The sequence below is a fragment of the Ornithodoros turicata genome, chromosome 1 (assembly GCF_037126465.1).
Source record: "Ornithodoros turicata isolate Travis chromosome 1, ASM3712646v1, whole genome shotgun sequence".
In the NCBI taxonomy this organism is placed as follows: domain Eukaryota; kingdom Metazoa; phylum Arthropoda; class Arachnida; order Ixodida; family Argasidae; genus Ornithodoros; species Ornithodoros turicata.
The window spans coordinates 166,725,649-166,748,019 of NC_088201.1; the positions used below are offsets into that span (position 1 = coordinate 166,725,649).

At 43.0% G+C, this 22,371-nt stretch overlaps 1 protein-coding gene across 1 annotated transcript; it reads left to right on the forward strand.

Moving 5' to 3' along the window:
* The first annotated feature begins 427 nt into the window (after positions 1 to 427).
* Positions 428 to 21,338, forward strand: LOC135378750 (uncharacterized). Its single transcript, XM_064611845.1, has 9 exons — positions 428 to 655; positions 1,008 to 1,165; positions 15,401 to 15,583; positions 16,061 to 16,145; positions 16,379 to 16,561; positions 17,063 to 17,284; positions 18,434 to 18,608; positions 19,753 to 19,829; positions 20,312 to 21,338. The coding sequence occupies exons 1-9, from the start codon at positions 455 to 457 to the stop codon at positions 20,591 to 20,593; spliced, it is 1,566 nt and encodes a 521-aa protein (XP_064467915.1). The 5' UTR covers positions 428 to 454; the 3' UTR covers positions 20,594 to 21,338.
* Positions 21,339 to 22,371: the final 1,033 nt, after the last annotated feature.

Genomic DNA, 22,371 nt, shown 5'->3' on the forward strand with positions numbered 1-22,371 from the left:
CGGAAACGAAAGACGCGCGGCACATGTGCTAACCCGCTTGCTATTATTGTGCCTCCTTTGAAATTCTGTGTACTTTTTCTACAACTACTTGCTGCTCCTGCACTCATTTGCAAAGGAAAGGAGTGCGTGAAACCTAGGACGTATTTGCAAAGGTGAGTCGCTTCTGTTTAAGCCATATTTTTAGCTTGTCACGGTCGCTACCGCCGTAACAGAGCTCGATTGATGGCGCGTCTGTGAAAATAGTTGTGTTCGTTTGCCAGCTTTTGTCATTCGCAGGTAAACTGTTGTGAGACAGAAGCAGATAACCTTGGGTATTGTAAAAAGAGATGCAGCCCCTTGCATGTAGTGAGGTGTATCTAACGCCAATGAGCTGTTTTTGTTTTGTATTTCGGAGCGGCCAGCAATGTTCCTCAAATATCACATTCAGATGTAAACCGTACATAGTGTGACAATCATGGCGTTACAGAACATAAGCTATATTGTGCTCTACGTTACAGTTTCATTCATGGATGAAGAGCCAGTTGTGTGCCTGGCAAGCCATGGCGTCTCCACGAAAAAGATAGTAGTGTGCGGCGAGCGAAAGTTGAATGATGTGATTGCTTCCCTGGGGGAATCAGCTTTTGCTGGATTGGTGACAGATGCTCTGCTAGTTCAGGTGAATTTTCCAATTTACTGCGACAGAAGCAATGCCAAATTCATTTTATCCTCTTTTTGTTCTTGTATCGTAATGTTTTAATGATATATAACCATTCACTAAAAGATGGAAGCACAAGTATGTATTTCGTTGCTCGCTGTCATAACTAGAAGTATGTAATACTTTCTTCACGCTATGTGAGGCAGCGATTTGGGTATCCCGTGCATGACGGCAGGCATTAGGAAATAGAACAAGATGCGCTTTTGTCACTGGAGGAGGGTTAATGATAGCACTGCGGCCTGCGACCGATTAAAAGGTTTTGGCACATTGTCATGCAATTACACTGTACAAGTTATATGTTTGACCTTCGCAGATATTCGACACGGAGTTCAACAAGTATATTGATATGGATGAAACAACAGTGCTCCAGCAACACTCCGAACTGAAACTCGAAATTGTGAAGCAAAGCACCGTGCCAGCACAAACGGAGGGTGACAAAGGTGCAGAATATATGCTGTCTGCTTCAACAAGGTGTTTATTTATTTATTTATTTACTTATATATTGTGTCGCTTCAGGGGCTTTGCTGCATCACATAGAGAAACATAACTTAGTAATAATGCGACAGCTAACAGAACAACAACAAAAAAGGGAATGCATTAACACTGGAAAAAGTAATGCAGCATCACGTAAAACTAGTCGCACAATAAGAGTGACATAGATTAATAACACAGCAAAAAAAAGAAAAGTGGGAAATACTATTAAGTTATGTAGGATATACACTGGTGGCGATGAAGGGTAAACAATTCCATAGTTTAATGGCATGTGGAAAGCAAGTAAATGTGAAAAGACTTGGTATGCGAAAGAAGAGTTCACATTTCTGAGCGTTATCCAAGCCGTGTCTAATGTGAAGTGCTTGGCGTACATAAGGAAGAGTAAGACGCAACGAGAGAAAAAGTTTATGAAACCGATGGAGTGCTTGGAGATTACAGTGGTGATCAATGGCTACAGGTCGAGAGCAGTCACAGAGGCGGAGGGTGGTGACACTAGTGGGGCGGATATAAGCAGATAAGATGAATCCAGCAGTACGACTTTGTATTGATTCAATGACATTTCAAAAGAAAGATTGATGATGGTGCCAAACACAGCTTGCATATTTCATTTGGGCTGGATGAAAGTAAGTGAGGTATGTCAATCATTTAACAATAAGCTCAGGCAGTGGTCTGAGTCACTAATGATTTGGTTGACATGAATGTGCAATATGCAAGTGGACATGAGTAGTATAGGTACGGGGCAAACAACAGCCACTTGTTTTCTAATCCAGTTCTCGGAATTTCTAATCCAACGCCAGCCAATTCTATCCAGGTCGAGCCACTTCTAGTTCCTCTGGTTGGTCGGTCAGAGATCCACCACTTTACGCTGATTGATATATCCAGGCTCCACCCCTTCACAGTTATCCATAAAACGCCTACTTGATTGGCTACCCCTCATTGACACCCGGTCAACTCATTTGCTCTTGGGCACCAAAATGGTGTCTTCCATTCATTTCTAAACCTAGTGGTTCGCTCAGGACAGTCTATTCTATTAATTTCTCATACTAGGCCTACTCATAGGCCCCCCAAATTGTTCAGCTCTCTATTGATCCAGGGATTGAATTTCTGAACCTAGTGGTTGGCTCAGGATTCTTTTGGCTGCCTATTGTACATGATCCATATACTGATTAGTGAATTCCACTCACAGGTTACTCCCTCATATGCTTTCAACTGCTTATTGGTTCATAATTTCAACTGCACAAGCCTAGACAACGCTTCGAAATGGAAGGGACATAGAAAAACACGGGAAATAGTTTTCAACATTTATTAAACACATCATGGCAGTCTCAGAGAGATTGTAGTTCTCTTTGGGACACTTTCAGGTGCACTGGACATCTCCTCTCACATTCTTAGCATTCTTCGCATTGGTCCCATGTGGATCATCCAGGCATTCGTGCCTCTCTTTCTACAGTTCAACGTCAAACCACACGAAAGAACAGCATGTCACATAAGTATCAGTTCTCTTCCTGCACATCTTCTGGAGCGAAAAAAGAACATTATGACCTTCGCTATTTACATCATCCATTTAAACTTACCATATTCGCAGCTTCTGTAAGGGTAGTATTCGATGTCATTCCAGATGTATCACTTGTCGTCGTATGCCATCAGACTTCTTTTGACGTTTCTGATGGTGTACATGCTCTGTTTCTTTCCAACTACTTTCCAACTGACACTTGCTCATTCGATATGCTCGTGGGGTTGAATAAGGTATCACAACATTTCTCATGGAGGAGGTGCTTGAATACAGTATTTTTCCCCCCTTTAGCTCTTGCAATTTGCTTTTCTCCAGCTAGTGTGATGGAGTACATTTTAGCTTTCAAGCATATTAGTTCTTCGATAGGTACACTACCAGTTTCGCTTTTGAATGCCCCAAGTCATCCACGATTCTTTTCACTGTACAGTGGATGATCCCGATCGAAGGAAGACAGATCTAAGTAGTCGTCAGCGATCGCTCGTAACTGATCTTCGTAGTCCTTGCAGAATAGGCCGAGGATCAGAGAATCCATGTCAAAGTAACAGGTAATCACTGGACAAGTGAGCTTACTCAGCAGGGTTTCATAGTAGAGTGAGTACATGGTTAATTTACTCAGTTCCAAAATCGCAAAGCCAATCTGGAGTGGAAAGTCACATCGCACTTTTCATTTGCGCATTTCGTACATGACACAATCAGGGGACAAAATTTCCATCCTCACACATTCGGCCTGACTCCCGAGGTGACTCGCCGTCTCCCCATCGAAGGCTGCTCGAATATCACGCATGTTAAATTTATTTTAAAGCGTTCTTCCGAAGACCGCATTACTTGAGAGTTTATAAATTTTTGTTCAAACGTTGTGCTCAAGGGAACGCATCTGGCAAAATTGTCCTCGATGTATGGACGCCAGAATGGTGCCTGGCGAAATTTTAGAATTCTGTGAATTTTAGTCACTCTCATACCCAATCTACAATAGAGTGCCAGCAGCGTGTAATGAACGACGTACTCGACCTTGTCCTTGCACGTGAGCAGCAGCTTTTTGCTGTTAGCTGGCTGATACATTAAGTCTTCGAGGAGCCCTAGCTGGAATGGCGAAAGCCAATCCTTCGGTATTATGATCTTCTCAGGAGCCAGCGGAAAGTGCCGTGTCAGTGCGTGGATAGATTTTGGATACTCCAAGTCACGTGGATACTCCATACACGTAGCCCACGTCTGGATCAGTGGGGTGACTCATAAAATCCACAGAGCTGAAATCCTCCACCCATTCGAAAGCACCGACGGGGAGGTGTTTTATCATACTGAATTCATAAAGATTGTTGCAATCTCTGTACGATATGTACACCTCCTCTTTTTCGGGATCGTACCCACTGCACAGAGGGTTGTTCGCACATAAATGACATCTGCTCGCCTGACAGAGTCCGCCTCTAACACCCGATTCAATGGTTCTGTACATGTCCTCTACAATGATCAATTCCAATTTTGCTTGCGTGGAATTTAGGGCGCACTGCCACGAATAGGATGCCAGAGAAACGCGATAAAGCAATTCCAATCCACGTGCACCGTAGCACAGGCGTCGGAGTGCTGCATTATGTCTGCATGTAACAAGGCACCCGTTTCAGGTACAATGCGTTATAATCTTGTAAAATCGAGCACACACAATGTTCAAATACATGCAGAGTGTGCTGGTAGTCTTCGTCACTTATATCTTCCCCAGTTAGATAGTTTTGAGAGGCCGATTTTTCTGTTAGGGCCAATTCATCACCCACTGCGAAAGAACTAATATAGAGCTGTACGGGAATACACCTTTACACAGCAAAACTTCGTAGTTGTCTCCAAATACCTGCTTAAGGCATTGGAACGACTCTGCAACCCCCCCCCCCCCCATGCATTTGACAGTTTCCACAAGCTCCCCCAGTGACGACTTTAGGTACTGCATGGTATCTCTGAAGAGGAAGGTGTCAATTTCGAACAAACTAAGTCTTTTTGACGGAGCTGGCTACAATGAAGGGAGGTCGCTTCCACCCAAGAACGTGAAATTCACGTAACAGTCCAGCCAAATCATCAGACAAATTGGGGACCATGATTGGCAATTTTTCTCTGGTAGCACACGTGACATTGCAGGGCTTGCACAATGTTGCGACATATTTGGTCGCGCCAGCAGTACAATGCTTCGAATGATCATGGTGCCGGACACGAGGTAGATCTTTCGTGAACTCCTGTTTACAGTATGCGCAGTTGGTAGCGGCACTGTGCTCTGCGTGTTGCTCATCGCTCAGCACGATAGTGGCAGGGCAAGCATTTAAAGCGATCATCTCATTGCGCATTTCCACAAGTGCCTTCCCACACTGCTTTGCCGCATCTTCACCTTGGTGTGTTCTAATGCGCATCACCTTTGAGTCGTTGGTGCGCACAAGCACAGCACAGAAGCTAGAGGTAATCTGACGTTGCATGCGAACACCACTGGGTGGGAGTACACTCTCCCTGTCCAACACTACGACGTAGTTGTACTGCTACATGTACTCTATGTAGTAAACTCTACAAAAATTTTTCCCGGCTCGCAAAGTTCCAACAGGATTTCTGGACTCTGGATTCTGGAGGACTCTTGAATGACATCCATCAAAGTTTTTGCGATAGCTCTGTCGCTGTGGACTTCTCGAGCAAACACCATAAAATGAGCTATGTGTGCGATTACATCCCCTCGATTTTCTTTTATCATTAGAACATCGGAACAAATGCAAAACCTAAAAGGTATTGTTTGCGCTCGCAAAATAGCAGCTATGTTGTGGAAGTGATTCATTAAATATTGTCACAAGTCCTCCACTCCCTGATCATGAACAGGTGCCAATAGCACAAATGCTTTGACGATACCTCGAAATGCGCTATCAGTTTGACAGGAAGGCAGGAAGGACATGTCCACATAGGGATGTGATCACTCGACGTGAGCGCACAATGTACCAGGTGAAATGTCTGGAAAAGATGGTAAATTCTCTTCCAACGGCTCATTATCATCGATATCATGAGGATAAAAAAAAGCAGAACACTCATGTAGGCACTGAAAAAAAAAGAAACACTAAGAAAACATGCACCACAGAGCGTGGATTAAAAATACTTCCTTTTGAAGTGAGCTCCGCGTACTCTTGAAGCGATGCGAAGACTGCTGCCTCTTCACACATCCTCCCTACTTATATAGTGGTGACCTTGCTGCATGCCCCAACATGCATGGGTGCGGGGAGTCGTCATAGCCTAAAAATAACTTGCTCTCCATGTTCAAGGTCGCAGCTTGCTCTTGGCTTTATGTATTGCTCCCTTCCACTATGCCATTGCCGCATCTGAGCGCAAAGTTCGCTCTCATCACATGTCATTCCAATATGCAAGTTGCTGCCATGAGCAGGCACATAACCATCCTTTTTTTTGTCCACAGTGGCTGTGGAATTTCAAAAATACTACTTGAATTAAACTAATCACAGTGAAATGCAGGTTCATCTCAGACAGGAATTTCTACCCTCAGCGATAAACCCTCAGATACCCGCATTTCTGCTCGAATAGCAAAATAGCTAGGACTTCAAAAATGAAACACATGCTCACAAACTACCATCAACTGACAAAAGACACCCATTTCTGCTATCAGGTAATTCTTGCATAATGCTGCATACACAGTTGCATTGTCATTGTGTAAAGAAAGCAGAGGACAAGGGTACACAAATTCCCTTAAGCGATGAGGGAAAACGCTTAAGACTGAGCGCTCAGGCGGAGCTCTTTTTTTTTCAGTGCTTAGATGCGTGTTCTGCTTTTTTGATCCTCATGATATCGAGGATGATGAGCCATTGGAAGACAATTCACCATCTTCTCCTGACATTTCACATGGCACATTGCATGCTCACATCGAGCGATCACATCCTTCCTGCCTTCCTTTCACACTGATAGCGCATTTCGAGGTATCGTCAAAGCGTTCATGCTATTGGCATCGGTTCACGATCAGGAACCCTGCTAGAAATGGTCCCATTGAAGATTTTCCGAAAAACTCATTGAAGTCAATTGGACGTCTTTCAGACAAACACCATTAAAAAATCAACTGAAATTCCAATTCCCAACCCAGGCAAAAATCTGGACTGGTTCCAGAATGGTTCCATTTGAATCTGGACTGGTTCCATTTGAATGTGGATGGTCCCGGAATGGTTCCAGTTGAATCTTGATGGTCCCAGCTGGATTCGCAAGTGGGGTGGCTGGTTCCACATTGGTGAAATCAGTGGTGCCACTCTGGCCTCAAATGGTTCCAGAACTTACGGTGGGAGCCTCACAGGTACCATTTTGTTCCCACAATGGTCAATTGAACCACTTCAGTTTCCAAGCTGGGCAGCTTCCCCCTTTGAGATCCGTTAGGGGAAGAAGAGCCCACTCTTGCCATATACCCTTCTGTTTTTTTGTGTTTTTTTTGCTTTTTAGCCATTATTTTGATGTATTTTAGCACACGTATGATCTATATTTCTTGTTTTTTATCCGTTTACGTCTTCGATAAAATATATGCTGTAACTTCAATTCGTGCTCACATTCTCATCTAAAGGCAAATGTCATAAGATGTACCAGCAAAATGCCAAAAGGCACAATCAAAAGATAACACACTCCGCCAAATAATTAGAAAAACTAAAAACAAATAGGTAATTGCACGGCCTGACCCAAAGCAGGGCGCTCTGGCTCCGGTGCGGCGGGAGGCTTTCAATTCAAATTCTAACGGCGGGCCGCGAGAGGGAGCAGAGAGAGCGCGCGCAGGCGTCAGCAGTTTGAACTTGGATGCGTCGTTGTGAGGTCGTTTTTTCTCTTCGGTTGCCGTGGCAGAGACCGGGCATCTCCTGTGCACTATTTACGTGGTTTTAGTGCGTTCTCTAAGACAACGTGATGACAATGAGTCATGTGAAACATATCTCGGAGAAGTTTCGACGCTAGGAAGACACGGCGTCCGCAGAAGAACCGGACGATGAAACGCCAAACGGACTGCACAGAATGCTTCTTCCGATGTTAAGAGGTATAAGTGCTTACCGTGGTGCTTCGATTACTACTGATCATATGTTTTATTTCCGGAGCTAGAGGAACCTGAGAAACATGGTTAAGACGAGTATAAAGATTAGGATCGTTTGGTGAAGTGGAAAATGGTACATGCCGCGACCTACATGGACGGAGGTGTCATCTTCCCTGAGAAAATACAGGTGTGAGGTGGTCAACAAAACGCCATGTTCCCTGTTGTTCATGTTGTCCGTGAGTGCATCGCAAATTCAACACAAGCACATGCCTCGTCTGAACGCAGTGAGTGATTACCCGTGTGCGAAAAAGTACGTGAGAGATGTATCGATTATTTCTTTATCCTTAGTGTATGCTCATAGCAGAATAAACAATAGTTACTTGAACTGTATGTGCTTTTCTACGCATTACTTTCGGTCATGCATTTAGTGGTCCCATCTGCTAAGTGGTCGGATCCGAGACCACTTAGCAGAGGGGACCACTGGATAAATTCCATTGGTTCCACTTCAAGTGGCACCACCGTGAAACTGGTTCCACTTTTAACTGGTCCCAGCCAGTGAATGGTTCCACATTCCAAGTGGTTCCTGTCCGATAATCCACTTCGAAGTGGTCCCACTCCAGATTTTTGCCTGGGAATAGATGATTTGGAACAAATATTATATTGGACACAACTGGTGTTTTAATTGGTCTCAATGAAAATCCTCTGTAGAAGTCAATGGGGCCCAATTCGAGACACATTGAATAGCACCCATACAAATTCATTCGAAGTCAGTCTTGCGTCTCATTGAGCCAACGTGCTGCACTATGGAATTTCCCACTGAAGTCACCCTGATATTCTCCCTGCCAATGCACTTTTTTAATGAGCAGTAACATTCAAAACCGTTGCTCCTAATGAAAGTTACGTTGAAGAATGGAAGAAGTTGTGGCTGCAAAAAGAAATACACTCGGTGTGGTTTCTTCGTGAAAATTTATTGTTCACATAACAATACAGTAGGTGTGAAACTATGACAAATAGCAACAGAGGCGTAGACTTTTCATTTTCCCGGAGGGGGCAAGGGCGCACCGCGAAGTAAGTACTCTGACGGGGGGGGGGGGGGGGGGTATGTTTATTAAGAAAAAAAAAAAGAAAGGAAAGGTAAGCCAGATGGATGTCGGCTTGTTATTGCAAAAAAAAGTGAAAGGGGGAAGTAAAAAAAGCAAAGAAAATAAGAAAACAAAAAAAGGAAAGAAAAGAAAAAGAAAAATGAAGAACACAAAACTAAAGCTGAAGAATCACACACTCTGGCGGGATCCTATGATGCATGCAGAACTGGTATAGAAATAAGAGGAAGGAAGAACAGAAAAAACAAAACAAAAGAAAAAACAGAGAACGTAGACAGTGAACATGTGCACAACTGAAGGCATTACGCCTTTGAAAACTGTGTGCAAAAAGAACAAAATGTACTGAATCCTCGGTGTTTGACCCGAAATGCGCGCAATATAATGAATATGGTCAATGAAATGGAGCAGCAGGAGTTGAACCGGCTCCCAACGAATATGCATTCCGAAGATCCTACTGTTACACCTCACTGGCAGCTGCTAGTACCTTGTCGACTGCTTCGTTTCATTGATCTGATTGCTTTGGGTGAAATTCAGGCCATGTGTTGTGTCATCCTCTGCGTTTTTTCGCTACTGTGATAATGAGTGTAGTGGGCGGATACACATTTTACAAATTGCAAGATGCATTTTTGGGTAGGTGCCTCTTCGCTTTTTTGACCCGGGCGCGCCGAGACCCAAAGGTTGGTGTCATCTGCAGTCTCTTAGCGGGACTTCCCGGGGGAGGCGGCGCCCCCCCTAGTTCATGTTCCGGGGGGGCAAGGGCCCCCGCGCCCCCCCGCAGTCGGCGCCTATGAATAGCAAGACACAAAAACGAACGAAAACAAATGACTTGCACATGTGTGAGTATTCATGGAACTGAGAAACCACACGAAACAATAAATAGCACGAACAAATACTCAATTCAGCACTTACGTGTCTTTGAAGGCGTACCTACGTTCATCACCAACACACACTACCGTAATCCATGGAGGCTCGTTCTCGCAACGTCCAAACAACGAACAGCGCACAACGCAGGGGGGAAATTTTCTTCAATCACTGAGTTTTTCGACGACCATGTTCTTCGCTGTCTTGTACACCTGCCGCCTCACGATTTACGGTCTAGCCTGCCGTTCTTGAGCGAAAATTAACGCATATCCAACTTAGGCGAGACTGCGTTCCCACGACGTCGCGATAGTCACATCATGACAAAGACTCCCTTGCCTGCCGCCTTGTACAGGCTCAACCTGCACGAAATAGCATTTCAGATACACTTCATATAATATTTCAAATACAATTTCAAATGACGTCGGTATAATGTCAGAAGGCAAAAAAGCATATTACGTACCGTTTCACACAGCGCGGTTGGTAACAGTCACTAGAACACTCCACTTCATCTTGCTATCTTTCCGTCAGCGCTCATAATACCTGCAGGGGTAAAGGCATACAAAGAGCAGGAACGCCTTACACGTCAACTACGTACCTTAAAACGGCAAAAATCATAAAGATAAAGGGCGAATTGATGCAGATGCGCGGCCGCCATCCTCACACTTCGACGATTCATAAGAGACTGACTATTCCGCTGGCGACTGGCGGACGCTTCCACTTCTGTGCAGTGCAATATTGCATGAATTGCAACACAATAGCTTCAAGTGGGAGGCGCAACAGTAGGTTATACCACGGCTCCTGTACCTTTGAGGGAATATTCAAAAACATTTGAAATCACGCGAACTATTTTGGAGCGCGGATGGGGAAACGTGCTACGGCGCCGAAAAGGTAGCATCTCATTCCTTCAGTTGGGAATGATCGTGTCTCATTCGTTCACATTGTGCCAATTCATTCAATTGGCTTCGCATTCCTTGTATTGGTGGAGTATCTCATTAAATCAATTGGAAGTTAGCGTTTCTCATTGATACTCATTAGACCAATTCCTTGAATTGGTTCTTTATTCCCTGTGCGCAGCCTTCGCCACACAACATGGTGGAACACGTTGTCGCGAAGGCCGCTTCCCTGCAAAACTCCCAATTCCCTCAATGAGAAATACTCCTCTTATGCACATTGAATAAATTGGTCGTCTGATTCACATTGAATCTCATTGGAACTGCGGGAGAATTCATTGAGATCATGCCCTTTATTTCCAGCAGGGAAGTAGAGGACTTAGACAATGTTTAGTGAATCACCTCAACAATATAATTGCTATTTTGCGAGCTCAAAGAATACCCTTTAGATTTTGCATTTGTTCTGATGTTCTAATGATGAAAGAAAATCGAGGGGATATAACTGCACACATAGCTGATTTTATGGCACTAGCTCGTGAAGTCCACTGCGACGGAGCTATAGCAAATACTTTGATGGACGTGATTCAGAAGTCCACCGGGCGCATTGAAAATTACCAGCGCGAGAGTAGTGGGTTTGTATCCACCGACGTCCAAAAAGTTCAGATGTGTATTTCCGCTGTGAAAACTAAAAAATTCGGGTGCAGTGGGGTACTTCCCACTAATTTGGCTAAATGCAGAAACGTGTTAACGAATGTCCCTTTACCAGAGCGTAAGGAGGGTGAGTGCTTTAAATACAATACGCTCACCCTCTTGCACCTGCAGGAAAGGAACCGATGGGAAAAATATTAAAATTATGCAACAGAGTACAGGTGGCCTAGTCACTTCCCTGTTTCATTCGCTGATCTGGACGAGTTAAAAGAGAAAAAGAGGATATCCGTGTACGTGTATGTGTATGTCGATCAGGGAGTGCACGTGTCATGACCCCCAAAACTGGAAAGCGAAAAGAAAATTCACTTATTGGAGGTTGATGAGCATTTTTTCGGAATTAGGTCCCTCGAGCATTTGTTGACGAGAAAGAACACGTAATTCATATGCGAACGTTGCACTCGCTCTTTTAAGGAGGAAAAAAGCGTGGCGAAACATCGACACCTTTGCGCAGACGTGAACGAAATCCTATTAAAAATTTGTGAATCCGGAGAAAATTTTTTAAAAATTTACTAAAATACAGTGCATGCAGCAGTAGAACTACGTTGTCGTGCTGGACACGGAGAGTGTACTTGCGCCCAGTGGTGATGGCATGCAGCGTCATATCACCTCTAGCTTTTGTGCCGTGCTCATGCGTACCCACGACTCAAGGGTGTTGCGCATCAGGGCGCACTATGGGAAAGATGCTGCGAGGCAGTGCATGAAAGCATTGATGGAAAGGCGGGGTGAGATGATTGCCCTGAACGCTTGCCCCGCTGCAATGGTGCTGAATGATGAGCAATGCGCTGAGCACAGAGCTGCTACCCACTGTGCATACTGTAAACAGGAGTTTACTGAAGATCTACCCTGTGTCCGGCATCACGACCATTAAAAGCATTGTAGTGCAGGGGAGACAAATTATATCGCAACATTGTGTAACCCCTGTAACGTCGCGTGCACAACGAGGGAAAAATTGCCAATCATGGTACACAATTTGTCCTACGGGAATTTCACGTTCTTGGGTAGAAGCGACCTCCCTTCATTGTGGCGAGCTCCATGAAAAAAATGCATTCATTCGAAATTGGCACATTCCTGTTTAGAGATACCATGCAATATCTAAATTCTTTGCTGCAGAAGCATTCCAATGCTTGAAGCAGGTATTCGGAAATGACTACGAAATTTGGTGCATTCCCATACAGCTATGTTAGTTCTTTCGTGGTGTACGATGATTTGGCCTTGCCAGAAAAATCCTCCTTCTGAAACGATCTCACGGAGGAGGATATAAGTGAGGAGGACTACCAGTATGCGTTGCTCGTATTTGAACATTTTGGATGCTCAAATTTGAGGGATTATAATGCATTGTACTTGAAAACGGGTGCCCTATTACATGTGGACATGATGCAGCACTCCCGCCATCTGTGCTACAGTGCGCACGGATTGGAATTGCTCATTGTGTTTCTCTGGCATCCTATTCGTGGCAATTACACGCAGGCAAAATTTGAGTTAATCATCGACAAGGGCATGTACAGAACCATTGAATCGGGTGTTAGAGGCGGGCTCTGTCAGACGAGCAGACGTCATTTACGTGCCAACAACCCTTTGTGCAGTGGGTACGATCCCGATAAAGAGGAAGTGTACATATCGTACATAGATTGCAACAATCTTTATGGATTCAGTATGATAAAACACCTCCCCGTTGGTGATTTCGAATGGCTGGAGGATTTTAGCTCTGTGGATTTTATGCGTCACCCCTTAGATTCGGATGTGGGGTACCTGTATGTATGTGACTTGGAGTATCCAAAATCTATTCACGCTCTAACGAGGCACTTCCCCGTGGCTCCCGGGAGGGCAGTAGTCCCAAAGGAATGGCTCTCACCATTCCAGCGAGGGCTTCTCGAAGAATTAAGGTATCAGCGTGCTAACAGCAAAAAGCTGTTGCTTACGTGCAAGGACAGAGTCGAGTGGGTTGTTCATTATGCGCTGCTCGCACTCTATTGTAGATTGGGCATGAGGGTAACGAAAATTCACTGAATTCTAAAATTTCGCTAGGGACCATTCCTGCATCCCTACATCGAGGACAATGTTGCCAGACACGTTGCCAGAGCGCAACATTCGAAAAAAACTTCTACAAACTCTCAAATAATGCAGTCTTTGGGTGAACACCTTTAAATAAATTTAACATGCGTGATATTCGAGTAGCCTTCGATGAGAAGACCACGAGTTGCCTCAGGAGTCGGGCACAATGCATGAGGATGGAAATTTTGTCCAAGGATTGTGTCATGTATGAAATGCGCAAAAGAAAAGTGTGATGCGATTTCCCGCTGCAGATTGGGTTTACGATTTAAGAACTCGGTAAATTAACCATGTACTCATTGTAATATGAAACCCTGCTAAGTAAGCTTACTTGCCCGTGATTACCTGTTACTTTGACACGAATTCTCTGGTCCTCGGCCTGTTCTGCAAGGGCTACGAAGATCAGTTACGAGCGATCGCTGACGACCACTTAGATTTGTCTTCCTTCGATCGGGATCATCCACTGTACAGTGAAAAGAATCGTGGAAGACTTGGAGGATTCAAAAGCGAAACTGGTAGCGCACCTATTGAGGAAGTACTATGTTTGAAAGCTAAAATGTACTCCATCAAATTAGCTGGAGGAAAGCAAGCATCTTCTTCATGAGACAAACTGCGATACCTTGTTCAATCACACAAGCGTATCGAACGAACAAGTATCAGTCATTGGAAAGAAGCAGTGTATGTACACTATCAGGAATGTCAAAAGAAGTCTGATGGCGCACGACGACAAGAGATATCTTTGCAATGACATCGACTCCTATCCTTATGGAAGCTGTGAATATGGTAAATTTAAGTGGGTGATATAAATAGTGAAGCTCATAATGTTCTTTCATCTCTTCAGAAGATGTGCAGGAAGAGAATTAATGCTTCTGTCACATACTGTTCTGTCCTGCGGGTTGCCTCTGTGCCATGGACAGAGAAGGACGAATGCCTGGGTGACCCACATAGTAGCTATGTGAAGAACACTATGCATGTTAGCGGCAATGTACAGCATGCATGGCGGAGCCCCAGGAAGAACTACAATATCTCCGACACTGTCATGATGTACTGAATAAACGTTGAAAACTATTTCCCATTTTTTTGTGTCCCAACCATTGCCGAGAGTTGCCCAGGCTAAAACGGAAGGTATCCCGGACCAATAAGCAATTTGGGGGAACTGTGAGCTGGCCTAGAAATGAGCGCGATTCAATGAGTGGTTGTCTATGATGCAGCTGGAATTATAATGCAATATACAGTTGAAAGCCGAGTAACTAGAGAGTGGAAATGACAAGTGAGCCTATCAAACACGTATGAGAGGCAGCCAATAGGCCAATCACTAGGTTTTGCAAATCAATGGAAGTGACCATCTTTGGACCAATAGACAGGTGAGCGATTTGGAAGCCTATTAGCCGACCTAGAATTGAATAGAATAGATCATTTTGGTGTCTGAGTGAGTAAGCAGATGTGGCAATGAATGGCTGCCAATCACATAGAAATTGGATGGATTACCATGAAGGGGTGGAGCCTGGATCGATCAATCAGCGTGAAGGGGTGGAGCTGTGACCAACCAACCAGAGGACTTAGAAGTGGCTAGACCTGGAGTAGAATTGGGCGGTGGTGGATTAGAAATTCCTAGAACTGGATTACAAAAAAGTGGTTCTTGTGGGGCACGAATCTATACTACTGATATGATATGAAGACAAAGACAGGAGAGCGCATGACTAAGGTGCAACAGAGCATATAAGGGTGCAAAGATTGGTGTATGCCGACGTGGAGGAATGCAACAGTTAGATAAGTGTAGGTGCAGCAAACATGTGGAGCACCATGAGTCGATAAGACTGGGGTCTGATCGGAGGACCATTTGGTCTTCGGGGATGATATGCTTATAAACATCACAGTCATCGGTGAATAGCAGGACTGCAGATGAGAGAGTAGTGAGGAGGTCATTAATGTAGAATAGGAATAGTAGGGGACCTAGTACAGAGCCTTAATTGACCTGTGACGTAACGTCAGAAAGAAATCAGATTTCATAGATTGGCAATATACAACATAAAAATCGTAACTGATGCTACTGATACTGCTGTTGCATCCTAAATTTTTTAGCACTTTACAAAGTTCAGCAGCACATGAACCTGGACCAAACATGTTGACAAGAGAGTACGAGCTTCCACCAACACCTGTAGACATTGCTGAAGGTGTAAAAGGAGTTAAACGAGGAGACGTGCCAGAGCATCTCAGGCGCAGAATTGTGGATTGGATGTTCTATGACATGGCGTCATACACAATGTAAGTGTTCCATTTCTTCCAAACTACTCTGTGCTGTGCATTCAAGGCAGTGTGGAAAATTTATTTGATGAGTGTAGCAATATTTCACATTTACCAAGAGGCATATCAATAAACATAGTATCAGAGATAAAAAAGGTCACACTTAACTGACACAGTTAAATACACTCCAGCTTTCCTGGAGCAGCGTTAGAAATCAGCATCAGGTTCAATGTAGCAAAGGGAGTGAAGAGACCATGTCCATTCTTGCTAAGTATTAAAAGGTTCAGGCACTGTAAACACTATTTAGTCTTTTTTACTATAGTGCATATAGTAACTGATTCGTTGGATAGGATAAACTGGAAAAGAGAAAAAGAATTGTGTATAAGTGAAGGAAACAAAAACACTTCGAATCCCTTCTCAGGCTTACCTTCATAGTGTTACATGTATTAGTGCTGGCTTATCTGCTTCGTAACAGTAGTTATTGACTTTGACTTCCAGGTATGCGGGCAAAATGTGCAAGCCTGCAGCACAACAGCTTGTAAGACGTTATCCCCAACTCGGAGACACTGCACTTGATGGTTCTGTAGGTACACTCTTATATGCCACAACCCATAGTCACCTAACATATGTAATTTTCAGAAAGCAGAAGTCGTAGACACTTGTGTCAAATCATAGAAGCACCTTGATTTCCTGTAATCATTCTAGCATCACCCTCGCGTTTAGGAGTATGCATAATTATACAGCAACTACCTTCGTTGTGTTACGCGTATAACTTTGTAATAGTTTGATTTAATTTAATAATTTAATTTGTTTCAGGGTTCCTGGTACATGTCACTACGCAATAAAGGAAAAAATTTGCGGAGAATGATGAGTGGATTCCCTGAAATAGATGCTGCAAGAGCAAAAGCGAGAAAGAAATCAAACAAAGCGACAGCGGCCTCCACAAATGCAGGAACGCCCGGGGCCTTCCTGAAAACTATAAGAAGAGGTCATGTTCAGGTTTGTAAAAAATCATCATCTGAAATGGTTAAACAAATATTAAACAAATATAAATTTAATTTTCATTCATTTCAATTGGGTTCATTTGACTTTCATCAGACTTTCAAGATTGAACAGCCCTGGTGACTGGCATTTTTTTTGTGGATGTTCGATGACATCACAATACCAGCTACACTTTTGTTTCACTCATGTGACATACTGGGTGGCAGCACGGCTGTGCTAGAACCTCGTACAGAACCTGCCTTGTCCCAGTACAATGAAGTGATTTTCCTTTAAGTTTTGCTGTTGTTTTTGCAGTTTATCAGTATCTGCTAAGCTTACTGAAGCGGGATGATCTGAGGATTATTTAAAAAATGTGGAAAACAAGTGTACTTCGAGCTACTGCTCCTCACTAAATATATGCATATTGTTAATGTATTACTGACAGTGACATGCTGCGTCTGCTTCGCATGCTGGAATTTGCCTCTACGCCACTCTTGTGTCTTTTGCTACTCTTTGCAGCCTTCAACACCTGGAATGTTAGGGCTTGGTGAAGATGATGCAACAATAAGTGGACACATGACGCTGATGCAGAAGGAGCTGAGAAAGCATGACTACTCAAAAGAAAAAGTCAAACTGGCTATGGAGTGCACTTTCAAAGTGAGGCGAGCCTGGATTGAGTCTGGAAACATCTCTGTGCAAGAAATAATTGACAAGTACCCTGCACTGCAGACTGACACTGAGGTATGCAGCCCCTAATAGAGCAGCATTGCTTTCATGTGTTTACTTTTTGAGTACCATACTTGAATGATTAACTTTGGTTAAAAAATCAAAATATCACACATCAACAAAAGATGGCAACATGAAAGCTCATTGGGCCTTAAGAAATTTCAACATGCTTGTATTTTGCTTTCTGTCGAATTTAGTAGATCTGTGCGAACAGCCAAATTTTCGTTGTGAATAGTTTATGTATATTTCACTACACTGCGAATCGAATCCAAATAATTTCTTGAGATGGTGAATCGAATTGGAATATTCAGATAAGGCCCAATTCGAATAATTTGTAATAGCTCTTGCTGAAATATGTTTTGGTGTTGTGCTAATTAGATGACGTTCACTATGAGCATTAGCACTTTTCAACATTCATAACATACAGTGAGAGGAGGATCCCTCTGGTGTGGTGTATGGTACACTGCATTAGTGGGATGAACTGCATTGAGAGTTAGTCAACATGTTCCATGTAGCCTGCTTTGTGTGCATCTTCTCATTTCTATGTTTACACTGTAAATTTCGTGTACTTCTTTTAGAAACTGTACATATCTTCGTCTTTCAGTGAACAAAGCTCTGAACGTTGGGAGCACATTTACTAGAACTTGCAGTGCCCAGAGCACAGTGTTCACCGTGGGGTCACAGGGATTGTAGGCTTATTGTAAACAGTGTAAATCTGACATGAGAGAACTGATGTTCTGAGGCAGGAGCAACATAGAAGATAAACACATACATTTTTTCCAACACATGTACTTTCATCCTAATCTCACTTCACCAAACAATGTGGTGTAATGAGGTGAAGGCGACTTCCACAATGCAGCCGCACACCAAAACAATGGTGGTAACACTAAGTGGGCTTCACCGAACTCCTGGATCAAATGAGGTGAAGCCCACTTGCAGAATCGCGATAGCGATACTTAGCTTATTATTTGAAAAATATTCGAAAATTTCGAATTACGGATAGCATCAGACATTGAAGTCGTTTTCGAAATTTCGAATATTCGCACAGCTCTAGATTCTAGTGTTCATTCTTGAAATGAAGTATTGGTTGTAATCTGTGTTTGTGTTTCACTTCTTGGCTAGTGAGAAATGCAGTGACCATTAACAGCCCTGTGCACATTACAGATTCGCAACGAGTTTCAAAGACTGACAAATGTGGATGCTGACGCAGCACTACTACGGTTCATCAAGGCGTCTGGACACAAAATTCTTGACATGGCATACAACAAGAAGTCTGCCAGAGCGGAAATAAAGCGCATGAAAGAACACATGGACACACTTCAAGAAGAGCAACAGAAGTGTATGTGACCGGCAGTACGTCTTCATATGTAGGTCTCGCAATAAGGGGGGGCAGTAGGGGATGGAGCGTAGGGCCAAGAGGGCCAAGGCCTCTTCAGGTGTCTCTATGAACAAAGGGCAAGATAGTTGCTAGCACCACGAAGTATGAGAACGAGGACCTCAGGTTCGATGCACACTATTTCGTTATTCCATAAGACTCAATAAATGCACAGTTTCGCTTGGGTTACTCACGAGCTCAGATACAGTGACCAGTCATTTTGTTGCCTTGCAATCTCAGCATAACCAAATTCTTTTCACATGCCGTAATGCGAAATTTGGAGCGTGCCAACTTCAAACAATAAGAATAACGAACGTGTTATAAAGAATGAATAGTTCAGCATCGGGTCTCTGAACAGGCCTTCTTCTGAGTCACACCCGAGACACTTAATTTCTCTCACCCGTCCAGCTTTCTGAAACATATATATGTCAGTTGTTTCCGATGCTAGTTTTTTAACAGTGCCAGTATCCAACAACTTTCTTTGGATATGATGAATGGGGAGTTTGCAAAATTTACATTTACAGTTTCTGTGAATACATGGGTTCAGTTACAGATACTCTCTTACGTGTAAGGCCTTTCTGTGAACTGTGAAATTTGTGAACTCTACAATCAATTAGACTTCATCAAGAACAGAAAATGATAGGTACCCAGCTAGCTTTGCTTTCGCCAAGTTCAGTGTTGGAAAGCTGCTTTCTTTCCTATACCTATTGGCATCCATTTTCTCATGTTCCTGGTTTTGTTAAAATGTAATGAATATTTTCTATGTATACCTTGACGGAGTGGCTAACTTGCTGTGGTTTTCCAAGTTGTGTTTCTGAGACAGTGAGGGCAGGCAATCCCACTATTACTCACTTGGGCGTAGTGAGTGATAGGAACAACCTACATTACTATTAATAGCAGAGCAAAAGGAGACAAGGAACATCACTAAACAAGACAAGAGATGACTGTCACTTGTGACCACTTGTCCCCTATAGTAATATACCTTGACTTCTTCTGCACTGGTACCAATATTGTTATGTCAGCATATCAACTAGCATAAATTTCCACCATTTAGCAAACAGCCTACAGTAGGTTGAGTATTTACTTACGTGTTACCTTTACTTTCCAGACTATTTTGCCGTGAGTGTGTTAAGGTTCCTGCCATCGCTTGTTAAGGAGAACTGGCACCGTTGGCTCACAGAATTGGTATGAACCTGACTCAATTTCGTGCATCACCCGTCATTTTTAGTATACATTTTGGATTTATCTCCTGGTAGCAATACCCTGATTACCGCAGTATATTACTTTTAGAAATGATTTCAGCATATGTTTCTTTTTGCGCGCACTTTCAGTCATTGGCAATGTTGTTATCCCTATACTCGGCATCACAAACCATAATTGTTTGTCTTGCAAATAATTCGTGCCTTGCAGTCTCAGCATATTGCGTGGATGACAAATATTTCATTTCATATAATGAGTTAATTTAGTGTTTTCAGTAGTGTTCTAAGAAATTTTTTATGCATTTATTACCATTAACACAAATGCCAGCATTCATTGCAAGGCCATAACTTCCAGCTCTAAACATATATTTTGACAGATTTACACTAAGGTCATGTGTGTAACATGTGCAGGCTGCAAAGTGCGAGAGATATCCGGTATACTAAATAATTTTTCCTTCTCATTTAAAGGATCCTGACCAGGAAGTATACACATATCCTACAGTCACATATGCAGGATGTGACCTTGCTTCAAGTGACAGCATCAGTGTTTGCGTAGAAGGGCTGCATTTTGATGCTCCTGATGTGACATCTGCTGTATCCTTACAAATGGCAATGTATTGGACTTTTAACATTCGATATTCATTTTGCTCACAACAGACGCTAAGCCTTCTTGAACACATGATGGGTATTGCTTACACTCCACTCAATACTCTTGCGCTGCGAGCACAAACAAAAATTCTGTCAGCGTAGACAAAGCTGTTGGTGGACCATTTCACACAAAGACAGTTAGTTCTTTTGCTCAACCTCCTCTCTCCAACAGCATTTGCTGAGAAAATGTGCCTACTCCGAGATGTGGTCATGTGACATATAAGCCTTTATGAATTTTGTACTTTATTTTTCAAAAGCCTAAGGGCTCCATGGAGCACCAGGTCAGCGTGTACCGAGATTTCAAGCAAAGACGGTGCATCATAGGTTAATGTGTACTAGGTTCATAGTTAGGTGCAAACTGTCTAATATTATGTTGAGTCGCATGTTATAGTTCAGTGAATTTCATGGTACCGATAACAAATGACGTACAAGTAATTTCTAACTCTTTCATTTGTCGTCGTATGGCTGAGACATGAAAAAAGTTGTATAGGCCGCGAGAAGAGCCGATCACAAATGTATTTAACGGCGTATGCCGTGCGTGGAGTTTTTCCTGACCTCGTTAAACTGTTTACCATGTTTACCAAAGTTTACCATGTGATAATGTGATTACCTACTCGAATTCAGAGCCTCCATGCGTGCAGAACTATTACATTCGTTTTCTGTTGAGAAGAGACATTCGTGTCAGGGTTCGCTTGAAGGCCACTTCACAGCACGTAATGAATGCAGTTTCTTTTTCTGCCTGCTTCGTAGCTGTGTACTCGAGATGCGCGAGCATTTGCCCGTTTGTCTCTGTGAGCTTCAGGTTTCTTGGAGGCGAGAAAAGAACTTCACGCCTGGCGTAAGCATTTGGACACATTTGCGATGGGCATTTCTTGATATGCTTCACAACTTTGTAATTCGTGTCTCTGCCCTAAGATGATCAATAAAAGTTACTACTTACTTACACGTAATTCATGAATAGGTCGCCAGGAAAAAAAAATTGGGAGATTACAACACACAAATCTGCTAACTGTTTTTCTTTTCATTCACCTATGACGCACCACATTTCTTTAGGCCTTGGTGCACACTGACCTGGACACCTATATGCTGAGTGTTTCACATAAAGTTTAAAAAAATTCGAGTTTGCGACGTACGCGCCGAGTAATTGTGAGAGTTTCAGCAGTCACCTTTCACAAAACTTTGCCGCCATTAGGAGTACTTTGGACGATATTAAATTGAGGGAAATTTATTTTAGTCAATCAGACTTTGAAAATTGTCAAGCAAACCTCACTTGTTTTACAGAAATATTAAGTCTTCCACAGATAACCACAGACCCAATAAAAATTATCCGCTGTACAGGAACACAAATTGTCGAAAAAAATTGCAAAAACCTGCTTTAGCCCTTGCTGCTTGATAGATGCAAAAGAGTGCACACAAAGTTTTGGAGAGAGGAGCAAGTGTGCCACCTCTTGTTTTACATTTCTTTTCCCTGCTTTCACCTTGCCAGCAATTTTACGATTTGTTTTTCAATTACTCTTGGTGCCATAGTGTGCATAGTTTTTGGGTCTGAATAGAATATTTATTTCACTTGTCTACGAAATGTTCGAAATATGTGTTGGGTCTACAGTTATCCGTGCGATTTTGAAAGTTCGATTGAAAAAATAAGTATCACTTAATTAAAAGTTGTCCATATCTTTCATGAATGGTGGCAACAGTTTCCAGAACGTAATAGACCTCTACCGGAGGAACATAACGCGCCTCGCAGCCGTCTAGAGAATGCCATTTTTGGTGGATACCGAAAAGATGGTGTCATTGGTAGTATGGAGAAGTATAATGCCGTAATATTAATAGTATGTAAGGAATTGCAGAAAAACCTTACAACATACAAAGCTATATTTAAA

Excerpts from the sequence above, each read along its gene's own strand:
- LOC135378750 (XM_064611845.1), top strand. The coding sequence starts at position 455 with ATGGCGTTACAGAACATAAGCTATATTGTGCTCTACGTTACAGTTTCA. Across the intron at positions 16,146-16,378 it reads ACACTGCACTTGATGGTTCT|GGTTCCTGGTACATGTCACT; the intron begins GTAGGTACACTC and ends AATTTGTTTCAG. Across the intron at positions 16,562-17,062 it reads TAAGAAGAGGTCATGTTCAG|CCTTCAACACCTGGAATGTT; the intron begins GTTTGTAAAAAA and ends TACTCTTTGCAG.